Here is a 15,000-nt window from a genome sequence, read left to right on the forward strand (position 1 = left end):
GAGCGGACGGTTGCCGAAGCCCGGTTGGTCCAGATGTCCCCTTACGGCGGCACAACGGCCTGCTAGTTTTCCAACACGCAGCACGCGAAGCCAATGGAGGAAATGACACAAACGAGCTGAAACATTTCACAAATGGGGATATTTATTAAACAACAGGTGGGGAAGGAGGGAAGCACGTAAGGGCAGAGTTATCCGAATATAGAAGGCACGTATGTACAGCACGCACTTATACAATTTCCTACTTATTGGACTGGCGCCACAAACACACACTCACACACCCAAAATAATCGGACCTCGAGGTCTTTAATCGGACCTCCAGCCCGGAGGACAGTCAAGCTGGAGGTGAGAGTCTGTTTGACCTTTCCGCCTCGTGCGGTTTGCAATGACCGGGTCCTCGGGGCAGGACTGGACCCCCAGCACGATCCTCACGAGCGGGCTCCAGGCGAACGAAAATCGGCAGGGCGAAGGCGGGCAGGAGAAGTCCCTCAGTGCACCGACCGCTCCGCGCGCAGACGCTTTGCACTCGACCATCTTGCACTGAACCACCTCTTACGCGCAGATCGTTTCTTCTTACCAGAACCCCCCGCGCGCGGACCGCACCCATAATTACTGCATCCTCTTCAGAGGGGGGGGGAGGTTCGCCTCCTCGCGACCCTCCCTCTCTCCCTGGCCGGTTTTGGCGCGCAAATCGCTCGTCGTCTCTCTCACTGGCCAAAACAAGCGCCAATTCCATCAATTGGCCTGGGGGCGTGGTGACGTCACGCGGACCCCTTTCCTCCTGTCGCAGGGCCCGATTGGCTGAGTGGCGGTCACCCCACCCGTAGCACGCCGATTGGTCGAGGGCCGCAACGAGGCCCCTCCTTGAACTCCGCCTTCTTCCAAAGGACCGCCCTCCAACAGGGAGTTGAGCAACATGGTTCTGCGTGGGCTCCGCCCACCAAACCGCCAGAGGAACTGTATTCTGCGAGGGCTCCGCCTACGGACGTGCTGACACGCACGCAGACAATGGCGTCGGTCAGAGCGAGGTGAAGGTGATGCTGGCGTTGTTATGAGGGGTGTAAAAATAAAAGAAAACCCTGACTATCAAAGTAACTCACAGCGCAAGTACATTTATTCACCCATTAAACGTGGGACGGGGATCCTAACAAAATACACATACTTACCGAAATAACTGAGCGATAGGACCTGTATGTCTGTGTGCTCATGGCTTCCAAATTCGCAACAATACCACATGGCCATCGTCCATCGACACGTTTGCCTTTTGCAGGAGTAGTTGCGGACCATCTGGTCCATAGCGTCGACATGCCCCCTTTTGTGTCATTGTAGTATGTGATAATCTCAGGTTTGCTTTTTCTGCTCCCTTCCACCACTACTTCGTCATGGTGCATTGTGCTCAAGAGTATGACAGCCATTGTTTTGGGGGGTGGGGGTGGTACGTACATAGGTCACCTTCGTCATGTTTCCTTTAAATCCAAATTCAGTACTGTGAAGCTCACTTTCTTTGTTCGGCTTCATCAGCACAGGAATATCGGGCTTATTTTGGCAGAGCGTCCCCACAAGTGTCAGTCCCTTTGAAAGCAGCTCTTCAGCAAGAGGTACGCTGGGAAATAAATTGTCCATGGTGACAAACTCAAGTCCTTGAAGCCCAGTGTTCCTCACTTGACTTCACAATTGATGGACAACTTTTGCTCCCAGATTTCTCTGGCCTTCATCTCAAGGTAGCTGTTCTTCCAATGTTACACATTCATGGGGAACAAACCTCCTTCGGCAGTTCTCAAGGAAAAGGTCCCAGAAAAAGCAAAAGGCCACCACGTGTTCCGTTTGCAGCTGGAATTCTCTCGTTCTCTTGTCATCAGACCTCATAACCCAGCGGATTTCTTCAAACCTCTTGATGGGCATTGTAGCTTCATAGAACGAATTTGAAAGCTGATTCCCAAAGAGTTCACGCAACGGTACATCCCAGCTTTTTTCGTACCCCACGAAGAGTGAAAGGCCCCAAAAAGGCAGAAGCTCGTTTTTTTGAGATTGCGGTGAACGTCTGTTTTTTGTGTGTTGCCCCCACCGTTCTGCGTCCTTCAAGGTTGAAGCTCTTCAGAATCTCTTGGAGAATGTTGTTTGTACCAAAGAGATCCCATGGATCTTTCGGTGACATTGTGGTACGTCCAGGTGTAGGACCTGGTCGGGTACTCGTTATGTCGTCGCGTTTTCCCTTGAGGTGCAGAGATTCCACTCCAGTACATCCCATTCCGACTGGTTCGAACGGTTCTTTCGATGTCGTCCCAGGCTTCCTCTTCGAACACGTCACTGGCCCCATTTGTACTCGATGCCATCAACTCAAGTCCTTGAAGAGCTGATACCGTTTGCAAACATTGCGGCCGAGGACGCATGGTACTCGCACCCGGTTGCTAATTCGGGTCTGAATGAGGTTCTGAACACTCTGATTCATCGTTGATGCTGGGATCACGTGATATTTGCATCATAATTAGCAAACTTGTAAATCGATGTGAAATGCAAAGAAAATGTTCGGCTTTGTCAAAATAACCGAAGCACTGATCCAATTTCAAAGATGGTGAAATAAACGAGAAGTTGAGAAAGACTCAGGAAGCACGTGACATAACGAGGAGAAACAAGACGGAGTTTGCAAAACGATGTTAGTACATCACCGATGACTCACGAGATAGCTTTGCGTGTTACAAAAGACTAATTGTCCACTAATTACATTCATGGCAATGCTAAATATAGCCCGGGTCTCGCAGACCCATCTCATGCACATCCAGGGTCGTGTTTTTTTCAACATTTATTTCTCTGAAATATGGACGAGAAAAAAAAAATTCGGCTGATATTTGTCACCACGTTTTATGACCACTCCTGGAAAGTCCTGCAAATAAACATTTATATAACAAAGTTATAGCAAAACAAAAATCATGCCGGGTCTCTGAGACCCATGTCATGCATCCTATCATCAGCTTGGCAGTCTACAGCCACATGTAGCCAGATCCTCTGATCTCTTTTGGTGCTGAAAGATGTCACGTTGAAGCACGAGTCCTATCTTCTGCCGTTGCTTTGGAAATGACTTGCATTTGGCGTATCGACCGTCAACGATGTACGAAGAGGTGCAGGAGGAGCATTCATTTGGGCCAGCTGAACCTTGCTGCCACTGTTGCAGCATATCTCTGGAGCTTCTCCTTTCCATTTCATCGCATCACGGTGGCTGCCAGTCACTGACATTGAGCCAGTCGCAACTACTGGATCAGAAGCATAATACAAGGCTGGATTGTGGGAGAATACAGGTTGTCTTTTTCCCTCCAGAGCTGGTTCCTGAATGCAGACATTCTTGTTACGTTTGCCTCTCTCATCCTCTTTCCTGCTCTTGAGGAGTTTCAGCTGCTCTGGATGCCACCATTCCTGTTGCATTTTCCTCTCGTCTTCTTTCTTGCTCTTCAGGAGTTGAGGTTGCCTCTCTTATCTTATTTTCCTCTCTTATTCTTTCTTGCTGTTAAGTTTATTGTCGTTTGTACCTAAGTTATCGGAGCATTCAAGTCGGTTTATGCAAATAAAATAATTATCTTTGGCATGGTTGTGCGGAAGCACAACAACAACCTCGCCGGGTCGCCTGCCCTGCATCTGACGGGCGAAAGTAAATTATGACCTCGGACAAATTTCAAATGTCTCGGTTTTTTAATCTCTGCTTTAAGAGAATGACGCGTAGCCATTTAGGCGGTGTATAAGTTTACAGACCGCTGTCTCGATCTTCACAAGGCCGGAACACCGATTGGCTCAAAATCCTTTCAGCCGTCGCTTTGGTAGTTTTACAATGAAGGGAACACACAAAGGGAGTGCATCGCGATTGTGAAGAAGACGGCGAAGAGGTGTCTTTGCCTTCACATTGCAACGAGCACTAACATGGCGATTGTAAGATTGAAATGTGTCTCTTCATGTCACCTCACCACCCGAACACCTCAACCACACATAACACTCTCTTCTCTTCTTTGTTTATCTTCTTCAAAGCAAAAGGGGAAATTGTTACATCGTCGTTACATATTTCTTCATTACCTCATTGAAATAGCAGAACATTTAGCTCTTCATGCCATTAACACGATTCACGGAAAGCCCGATCCAAACAGGAAGTGGATGTCCGACAGCTTGTGGTTCATGGTGGTCGGTTGTTTGCTTTCCATGTCATTTGTCGATATGATGATGAATTAATTATATTCTTTGTGAAGCATCGAAAATATGCATCGAAGTTACAGCTCTGTGTAGAGTCTCGACCATCTGGAGAGGACAATTTCGTTCCGATTGGACATATCTTCGTCAAGTTATTGTGAAAATGTGAAAATGTCAAAAATGCGGTCATGACCTTAAAATTAGGTCAAGTTCAAATAAAATTATGTCAACCCGGCATACTTTTTATGCCATGATTGATGCAAAGTTTAATTCCGAAAGTCGCAACCGGCTCCGAGATACAGCTCTGAAATTTCGGAAATTATGAATGCAGGAAGAAAAAAATTAAATTTCTACATGGTGGTTTAGTAGTCCAAGGGGTCGAAAAACTCTGTGGTGCTCATGCATCTCGTACGTGCTCATGGAGGTGTCTAATGTATAGTCTTGTGCCATTGCAAAGTCCTTTGGTAATGTCTAGGTTGCGTAATAGCATGATTAGTGCTCCTGGTTTTCAAATGAGGCGATGCGGTGGCGTGCCGGTTGGGGTGATAGCGTGAAGGAATTCCATGGGGGTAGTTGTTGACTTCATTTTCATCATGTGAGATGGCCTTGTCTGGACTGGTGTAGGTTTTTGGCAGACCTGGGAGTTTTTTATGACTGTCATTCAGCATCAATGTTGTCTCATTGAGTGGTGTTAAAATCAGTGTTGGACAGTGCCTGAGGATCGGTTACATTTGTGAACACAGCATCCACTATACTATGTTGTCTTGTTCGGTGACGATGTTGCACTGGGGTGGGATTTCGATGGATGATGGTGGTGCATTGGTCAGCTGACTGTAGAATTCGCAGTTGCCTAATCGTGGGAGCCATTGTGCGTAGTGTTGTTGATTTTCATGTGTCCTCATATTTTTTGTCAGCTTCACAATCTTGAAATGTGGCCAGAGTGCGGAATGTTTGAGGCAGTTTTCAATAATGACAGTTTGTGATTGTTTTGGGACAACAGGTAACACTTGGCGAAAGTCTCCTCCCATGAGGAATACTTTTCCTCCGAATGGGGCATTTATGCCAGTGATGTCTTGTAACATTCTGTCGATTGCTTGGAGAGCATTTGCTGGGACCATGGAGGCTTCATCAACAATGAAGAGAGAGACTGATCGGAGGTAATGAGCATGCTTTGATGCTGGAGAAATGTTGCAGGTGCTGGTGTCGAGGACTGGCACAGGAAGTTTGAAGAGATTGTGGACAGTTCTTCCTCCAGAGAGAAGTGTGGCGGCAATTCCTGTCCATGCAGATGATGCAACTTGGATGGATTTACTCTGGCAACAGGTGATGAGTGTGTTATACACTGTTGTTTTGCCACTCCCGCCTGTACCATCTAAGAAGTAACATTGACTGGATGGTGTGTGGTGTCGAGAAAGTGAATCCAGATCTTGTAGCACTTGGTCAACTCAGGTGCGTTGGTCTTCGTTGAGGTGCATTAACTGTGTTTGGGCTTTTTCAGTTTCTGCTGCAATATCGATGTCTTCTGAGGGGAGATGTTCAATGTTGAGTGGGTTAACATCTGGTAGTCCTAATGCTGATAAACTTGTACCATTTTGTTGCAGAGTCCTGTTGATGTTTTGAAGGGCTGATTGTGTCGTGAAGTGGGTGGAATATTGGCGATGGGTGTAATCTTCAATCATGGCATTCTTGTGTTTTTCCCAAAGTTGCTGGGGGTTGGTTGGGTCACAATATATGTAAATGGTGGTGAAAAGGGATTGCAGCTGTTGCGGCATTTGGAGGAGAGTTGCTTCAGAAAGAGCTTTATCCCATTCGGTGTCGTTAATCAGGAAGTGTCAACGTATACATGCTTCTTTGAATGTGTCAGAGACTTTGCTGTTAACTGTTCGCAGGTCTTCAAATGAGGTTGGGCCAGGCACGTGGAGCAGGAGGAGATGGAGACATTTGCGTTCCATGTCTTTGGGGCTGACGGAATACATGCGGCCTAGTGGTTTCAGCGCCTCGTTGTCTTGGTCGCCATTCTTGTGTGGATTTGTTGAAGACGTAGTGGTTTGGCAATTGATGAAAGCAGAGGTTAGTGGGTTGCTGTATGTTGAGTTTGAAGAATGCTGTTAGCATTGTGTTACCTTGTTGGTGGAGGCTTCTGCTGCAGCAATGTGGTTTCCCAGGGTGAAGTGAACTGGTTGTTGGCTGGGTCGATGGAGGGCGAGCCTGATGATGGGATGAGATTGGTGGTGCATTTTGTATTCAGCCATTCTCCAATAAGCCTCTGGTGCGCTGATGTATCTGGCATCAATGAAGGTGGCAACTTCGTCGTGATGGAGCTGATTAGTTTCTGTGACCTGGATGTTGGCACAGTCGTGGCTTTTGTAAACATACTTAAATAAGTATTTTACACTCTTGATTGTAGTGCAGGCCTCGAGGTTGATATGGGCTTGGTATTTCTAGGATAGGTCGGGGATGTATGGTAAAATTTCGTTGTCAATGTTCCAATGGAGAATGGATCGACCTGCAGTGGGAATCGTCGGGCAAGGAACTGCACCATGTGTGCTGCAGCATGTCCTGTACTGGAATTTGGTTGAACATTTTGCAGGTGGACTTGTCCTGATGTATCATTATCAGCATTCTGCGACAGACGATAGCGGGTCATGTCTGTTGCACGGACTGCCAACCTGCTTCCCCGCTCTTCCTCCGTTTCTTGGTGTTGCTGATCATGTATACTTTGGAGATTGGCTCTTTGTTGTGAAGGGGTCCTTGCCCCTCTGATGGTCCTTCAACGTCGAGGCATGGCGCATCAATGCTGTAGGGGGAGGAACGGACAGTGTCAAGAGATGGGTGGGTATTGTGTTGGTGGACCATTTGCTACCAGCAGAATTCATAGTCAGGTAATTTGATTTGTGATGGGGAAAGAAGTCTGCTGGTCAGAATATGTGACCACCACAGCAAATTCAGTCGTGTGGCATACATCATCAATTTGTATAAAAAGAAAGGGGTAGAAATTGTAGTTGCCGATTGGCTTGGCAACGAGGAGGTATACTATTCTGAGATGGCATCTGAAAAGTGAATTATATGTACATTACATTTCCTTAAAAATGGGGTAGAAATTGAAGTAGCCAAGGTATTAAACTCTCCAATTAACTGTCTTTGGTAGAAATGTTTGTTATAGGCAAAACAGGTGTTTCATTGAGTTTCAGTTTGTGGTGTCTGGGATAAGGGGTAAAATTTCCTTAATGTGTGGTTTTGTCACTGTGTTCAGGCTGGCAGTATAATGTACGATGTCGTGTTTATTTCAGTGCTTCCTCATGCTTTGGAGATTCTTGGAATAGAATAAACAGGTGAAAGTGAACTCTTGCTCTGTGTATAGTTTTGCTGGAGTGGATGGAACCTCACCTTGAACTTAGGTGTGAATCAATGAAGTGCAGAAGTGGGTACTGTTTATGTTATGGAGCTGAAAAATAAGGGAAATTATTAGATGTCAATGCATACTGTTATATGGCATGGGTTTGGCAATATTGGTCAATAATGCCGACGCGTAGTTCCAGTCAATGAACCGAAAATGCTGGTCCATTCCAGTCGAGTCGAGTTGTACTGCACTGTATCTATCTATAATTCCAGCAATGTGTGTGTGTGTGTGTGTGTGTGTGTGTGTGTGTGTGTGTGTGTGTGTGTGTGTGTGTGTGTGAGTGTGACCGCTGTTTCTCGACAACCACTGGTCTGATCTAATTGAAACTTGCCAGGTATATTGCTGGGGACCTGAGTATGTGCCTTTTCAAGGTTTGATATTAATCGGACAAATGCTTCCCAAGTTATGGCCATTTATTTACCAACCAATGACAGGACACGTTGCTGTGTCGGCGTGGCCGATGGGGAAGAGATCCTCAGCCGTGTTCCCCATTACGGGTTACAACGTACGGACTTGCGGATAGTGATGACTTACTGTATTGTAATAATTTCTCGATTTCTTATGCGCATTTATAGATAAACACAATGCCTTAATCCAGTCGTCGTTTACGAGAGCGAAGGAACGGCCTGTGTGGTTGCTTGAAATTTGTTTTTTTTTTAGTTTTTTTCTTTTTTCTCTTCTCTTTGTGTTTTTCCTTGCGATGACATTGCGAAAAGGCAAAATACGTTGGCGCTAATTGAATAATTGGCCATTAAAACTAAATTGCAAATAATCGTAACTGCGATATGCGAACTTCCGGGCCTCGCACGTACGGCTACGCACGTACGGGCACGCGAGAGCGAAGGAACGGCCTGTGTGTTTGTTGTATCTGGCTCGCAGTTTGAAAGTTTTTTTTTTTTTGGTTTGCACGTACGGCCACACACGTAAGGGCATGTACTCGTTTTTCAAAGCAAGGAAAGTAGGCCTACTTTGAAGATGAAGATGCGTGGCTCGATCCATACAAAATGCACATGGCACCATAATGTTTCGATCCTCACGCTTGTTTGGTGTTGGCATGACATAATACATATGATATAGGCCTAGCTCTAGACTGAACAGTAGCAATGCATCTATGAATGGCACTTTTTGGCGCACATCCGACGATCGAACACCGCTTGGACGCTTTAATTTGAAGATCACACACGCAAGACACAACACAGGTAACGACGGCGGTTGATATTGACAATTAATGTAATGAACGGCAGTTGTTTGGGTGCATCCGACAATCGAACACCTCTTTGTTGGTGGATGACCAACACCTGTCGACGACAGGCGTAATGACGTCAGCGAATGACCGATGATGTCATGACGGAATTACGCGTCTCAGCGGTGACGTCACATGTCGCCATGCAAACGAATGTAAAAATTAGAAATTCGCCCAAAATTCCCAAACCTGTCTGTCTGGCGCGATCTCACATAGCCAATGCTGTACATTAGACCACAGACCACCACATGCCGAAAGTGGCGACAATCCGTCCTGCAGTTTCGGAGGAGAAACGTCAAATTACGCACAGACGTGAACAGAAATAATATGTCGGATTTATTTTACATTTAATTATTATTTATTTGTTTATTTCAAAGTTAATTTATTTTTAATAAGTTGTACACATTTTAGATATGTCCTTTGAACACTAGAATATAAATAAAGGATAATATTGTTGCAGGGCCGGGTATCGGCCACGAGCATGACCGCGAGATGGAGCTGCAAGTCGTCCCGACCGATCGCCCGGAATGTATAGGCCGTCCCCCGGATAACTCCCGAGCCGACGGGGCCTCTATCAGACCGAACTCACCAATAGATGGATCACGTGGGGTAGGGTCGATTGCCAATTTCAATCTACCTAAATACCCACGTGATCCAAACTACCGGAGAAATTCACCCTCGGCCGACTTTATCCGAATCGAGTCGCTATCGCCGACTCGGATCCGGCGTAACCGAGCGGAATTCCCAAAGTCAGGCCGGACCAAATGAACAATTTCCGACACTATTCCTCAAACACGCGTCATGTCGAACCAATGAAAGAAACACAAAATGAGCTGATACATTTAACAATTGGGGTATTTATTCAACAATAATGGGGGGAATTAGGGGAGTACGCAAGAGGATGATCGTGATTTGCAAAGTAGGAGGTTGTGTTTCAGCCGGTTAATGCATGAAATGGTCGCAGTGCTGTGGACAGACTTCTCGGTAGATTGTTGAAAACAGAATCAATTGGTATGTAGCGCCGTTTATTTGATGTTGTACCTGATGTCATCCAAAGATGTTCACATTGTGCACGTGGGAAGTGGGAAACCAAAAGCAGGAGAACACATCTGTGTCCCTTGATGACACAACAACTGATTTATATTGGTTGTGCACAGCATGTAACACCAGCCTGGTGTCAGCTTCTTCATGTATGGATCTCAACAGATTCAAATCAGTTGTCCCTTTTGCTGACCTGACCTCAAGTTCCTCCCTTAATTCTCCAGCAACTACAATTTCTTTGTCCTTTGGTGCCTGTGAACACAGTTTTGCAGACAAGAAATTTGCGAGATCAGCTTTATTGTCATCCAGTGAGAGAAATTGGTTCCATTTTTTTGGAAGAGGCACATCATAACCCTCAATAAGTCGTCTAATCGGTGGAGTGGCTTCGCTGCGGCATCTTATGATATTACCTTTGATTGTCTCCTTTCTATAACCGTCAAAGACAACATCGATCCGTTGATATTGTTGCGAATTCGCGCCCGCCGGCGTGCGAGCGGCCACGTAACTCGAATTGCGGAACGTCGCCCACCGGACGGACAATTCTGTCATGACCCTCTCGGACTAACGCCGGGAGCTAGTCACGGGTGGGCCTTTTTGGCCTCACCACGATCGTGCCAATCGGCCCCCCGCGTGGGATAGGGTTGTTCGCCAAATTCGACCTACCTAAGTACCCACGCGGAGGGTAGACCGGGCGATCGCACCTCGCCGCAGGTCGACTCCGGACGGGCCACTTAAGCGACCTGTTCCGTACTATCGGGATAACCGAGCAGTGTTATCGTCGGCCTCGACGGTTCCGATTAATTATCGGGCGTATTAAGTCCACTACCAACCCTTTACGTGAAGCAAGATGGAGATTCAATTAAAGAAAAGACGAAGCGAAACGGGAAAACAGTTCAACATAATGCACATTTATTCCGCGGCACACGGAAAGCACACATATACAATTACAACAATTATGCACCAAAAGCAGATGCCACAAAAGAAACACAACAATGCAGATCTACTACTGACTACGCGTGCACACGGCAACACTTACACAGTTTTACTTTACAGACGGCGCCGACAACACATTTACTCAAAAGCAAAAGAAAAGGGCCACCCTCAAAGACAAGGGGACAGACGGGGCCTGTGGGCCGCGAGACCGGGTGGATCCTACCCGTGACTTCTGATGAGCCGCAAATGTGGCGGCGCGGCGGTGCCCCGACTCCGCGCTCCTTCGTGGGTTTTGTTGGCACTGCTTGGAGTGGGGTGGGAACGGGGCCCCCCTTTTCGCACTATCTCAGCGCGGGGGGGAATTGTTTATGCTCTGGGGAAAGAGGATAGCTGGCTTGCTTGGGTCCCGCGACAAGCGACTCCACTGCGAGCTTGTCCCCGACCGCCGTCTTCCTTGCCTCGGACCCGAGCTATCTGGTCCCCTCCGCAATTCTCCTCAGCCGACTGCAGCAAATCACCTCGACCGCGCTCCAGGCTTCCTCTCTCTGCAGCTCCCCGACAGACTCCGAACCCCGACAGACTCCGACCTCCGACAGACTGACTCTCCTCCAGACCCAACTTGACTCTTCTCAAACTCGCCTTGACTCTTCTCAAACTCGCCTTGACTCTTCTCAAAACTGACTGCCTCCAACTCCCTAAATTCGCCCCGCGCTCGGCGTTTTATACTCCGGCAGGAGAAACCATATGCAAATTTCTGGATCAGAACGAGCAGGGGGTGGAGCCACGCTCGCCCATTGGACGGAGAAAAAGGGGCGTGGGTCTTTCCTGATCCTCGAATTTGCATATCCCGATTCTACTCCAACGCGCCTGGAGGCAGGGCCAAACCGCCCCGTGCTTGCTGATTGGACGGATCAGAAGTGGGCATGTATCATTCCTGATCCGACTTCTCCTCGGAAAGGCCACACTTTGCACCCGCGGCTCGGCGCGCGTCCCGCACGAGGCCAGGACAGCCTGACGCTCGGTGCCCACAAGCGGTGCGGGAATGGCTGCAGAAGGAGAGGCGAAGGTGGTGGAGGGTTTAAAGTGGTGGTCCATGGCCATGGCGACGTTTGGAATGGCGGTGATGCGATGTTTGCGGGAGCGAGTTGTGAAGGTAAAGGTCGTGGCTGTTGGCGTTGTTGTTGTTGTGAAGCGGCGTTGCGGTTGGTGGTTGTTGTGTGATGGCGGTTGAGACGTGGTTGGTTCAAAATAAAGATAGAACAGAAAAACGGCTATCTCAAAGGGTCGCAGCCCGAATGAATCACATTTATTCCCTCTAAACAACGGGTTTGGGGCTAACTACACATGTACTTACAGAGATATCTCACTACGGGACCTGAATGGTGGTTTGCGAATTTCCTCAACCGCAACAATATTTAGCACCTGCTTTCAACACTGTGCTCATGTATGTGTCAGCCAGATCTTCAAAGGTCTGTGCAATGTTAGGCTTCCCCAGAGCGACCACCAGTGCTTGTCCATCAATGAAAAGGCAAGATGATGTTTGATGAAGTTCAGTAGCTTCTGGACAGTTTATGCCTTCTGTTATCACATCTGCCAGAACTGACTTGTTCCCAGTGCGGAGTGTACCATTCAAATGTTCTGCAGCATACTTCCTGACTTTGAAGTTAACGTCAAATGAGGCAGCCTTATGAAGGCTGTCACGTCCAGCAGGATTGTTGCAGAAGATGCACAGATCTGGTCATTGATTATCTGAACAGGATCTTCTTGTTTTCACAGGACTTTACTCTTGTGATTCCACAGTTTTTCTCTTGTGTGCTCTCTGAAACTTTTCATTACTAACTTTATTTCTGCACGACTTATGCCATGCAGCACTATTTTTCTGTAAACGTCTGTGCATATTAGGGTGGTCCTTATTCCTCAACTTCGGATTCTCTAAGCTCCAACCCCCGGGATTCATTGGAATAGTCGAGAAAACTCTCCTGGTGAACTTTTTTTTCCAATCGGACAACATCTACCCCTCCCTCATTGGCCTTGAAGTTTCACCCTGAGGAATAAAAACAACAATCCTTGAAAAAATTTTTTTGTGCCATTTATTCCCAAAATGTTAGCTTATAACACACAACATACAGTATTTTATAAATGGTTACCTCATTACACAGTTAAATGTATTCAACGATAACAAAAAATCTTAAGCAAAATGTCCCACAAGGCTCCTAGGCCCGTCCGACTTAGTGCTCCTGCTCCTGCTGGGCCGCCACACCAGCAGCCACGGTCTTCTTTCTGGAGTCCGGGAACTCCGCGCGATGACGAGAGACAACTTGGAGGAGAAATTGCAGTTGCTCATCATCCTGAGTTAGCATTCTATTCGGTTGTATTCCTGGATGAGGGCAAATCCTCGCTCCAGTTTGTCATTGATGACCGCTATCCCCTGCACGAAGGCCGCCGCTGTCCAGAAGTCTTCCCGCTGCAGCCAGGTTGCGGGATCGGCGTCGAGGAAGCCGTCTTCCAGGCGCAGCTTCTGGAAGAACCGTCGCGTGTTGGTTGATGCCATGTCTTGCAGTTGGAGTCCTGAGACGTCTTGGCTGGGCAGCTTTGGACGCTTCGCTGGAGATTCAACTCCCACCGTGGTGTGAAGTGAGGTGAGTATTTGCCTCTTCTCCTCCAGCGTGACCAGGGGGTTAAAGAGCGCCAGAGCGACAAGCTCCTCCGAGAGGTACCACAGGTGCCCTTGCAGCTTGGTCAGAGCTGCCTTGCACACGTCCCGTTGACGTCCATGTAGGTCGTCAAATCCTTCAGCAGTTGCAGGTCGTGTCGAGGGGCAGCTGCGGCCTCCGGAGCCAGTGTCCAGGCTTTCGCGTACAGGCGACTGACGAAGACGGCGATTTCCTGCAGGCCCTTGTCTTCCCTCGCTGTGAGCTTGAATTGGCTCCGGGAACATCCACACCTTCAGTGCGTAGATGGCTTTGGACATCCACCTTGCGTGGTGCATGGGTCCGGGGGCTAGGAACCTTACTCCTCGTGGGGGGACCTGGCCGAGGAAGATCACAGTCAACTCCAGCAGCTCCCGGTAGTCGTCCCAAAGGCCCTTGTGGTTGATGAGGGTGCTCTGGAACCAGTCCTTGTCCACATGGTCCAGCAGAGGACGCACATGGGGGTGGGATTCACCGGACTCGAACTGACTCTGGTCGATGAACTTCCAGTGACCTTGGAAGCGCTTGAACATGATCACTGTTGGACCTGACATGGGGCCGATGACCGTCGTGAAAGCCGCAGCGAGGAGCAGCTCAAGGACATGATGGCGGCACGCGAAGTATAGGAGATCTTTCTTGAGCTGCTGTTCGATCAGGACACAAGCCCCGTTCTTCAGGCCAGTGTTGGAGGATGTCTTGTCAAACGACATCCACCGATGCGCTCAGTAAAGTCCCAGTCTTCGAGTGCCCCGACAACTGCTTTGGCCATCTCAGAGCCCGTTCCGTTTGGCAGCTTGGGGATGTTGAGGAGCTGCACCGTTCCATTGCCTGAGACCAGAATGGGAAGTCGATCGACAGTCTCCTTGGTTGCAAGGTCTTGCATCAATTTCCCATCCCAATGAACAATGAGCGTGTCGCCCCCCCACCCGGTAGCTCCTCCTTGAGTGCCACACGAGCATCCGTCCGGTGTTTCCGCCGATGCTGCCAGATTGAGCTGCGGTTGATGTTCATCTCGGAGACGTCATGGCCGAACGAGTGGGCTGCCGCTGACAGGACATAGACTGCTCCCCGGTCAGTAATCTTGGCCCTGTCCAGAGCCGCTGCCACACTTGGCATGATCACGTTTGTCATAGCCCTCCTGGGGCGCTTTGGAGGTCTCGCTTCTCCGTCTCCGCTCCCCTCCTAACTGGTCTCATCTGCAGAGGTGGACGACGATTCCAATTCCACTTGGATCACGGACGTGCTGGCTTCATCCTCCGCGCGCTGCCTCTGTCGCTCCTGCTCCTCACGGCGTTGAGCGGCGCGGGCCTCCATGGCAGCCAACCGTGTGTCGACAGATCCCAGCTTTCCATGGCGACCGGGTTCGCGCTGAGCTTGCAGAAATGCCTTATCCTCCTCATTCGTGAGGACGTCCAGGGTATTGGCGGTGGCGACATCGAAGAGATTCTTTGTCCGCTTCTTGAAAGCTTCCTAACGCACCGCTTGAGAACCAGCTCGCCCCTTGTTCCGCTTGACGTTTCCAAACTCCT

The 15,000-nt window shown here is 48.6% G+C and overlaps 1 protein-coding gene across 8 annotated transcripts in view; it reads left to right on the plus strand.

The window, feature by feature from the left end:
* LOC147007442 (uncharacterized) overlaps window positions 1-15,000 on the plus strand; it is a 65,347-nt gene that overhangs the window by 3,873 nt on the left and 46,474 nt on the right. Inside the window, exons 2-4 of one of the 8 annotated variants that reach the window (XM_085867149.1) lie at window positions 5,165-5,321; window positions 6,054-6,234; window positions 6,330-7,231. The exons of the other annotated variants lie outside the window; for them this stretch is intronic. Of the exons in view, the coding sequence (XP_085723275.1) occupies window positions 5,165-5,321; window positions 6,054-6,234; window positions 6,330-6,548 (557 nt within the window). The 3' untranslated portion in view covers window positions 6,549-7,231. Of the gene's footprint in view, window positions 1-5,164; window positions 5,322-6,053; window positions 6,235-6,329; window positions 7,232-15,000 lie in introns of those variants that run through there. 8 annotated transcript variants of the gene reach the window in all.

The sequence above is a fragment of the Eptatretus burgeri genome, unplaced genomic scaffold (genome assembly GCF_056783735.1).
Source record: "Eptatretus burgeri isolate ZD-2024b unplaced genomic scaffold, Ebu_testis_v1 Ebu_testis_scaffold_167, whole genome shotgun sequence".
Classification (NCBI taxonomy): Eukaryota; Metazoa; Chordata; class Myxini; order Myxiniformes; family Myxinidae; genus Eptatretus; species Eptatretus burgeri.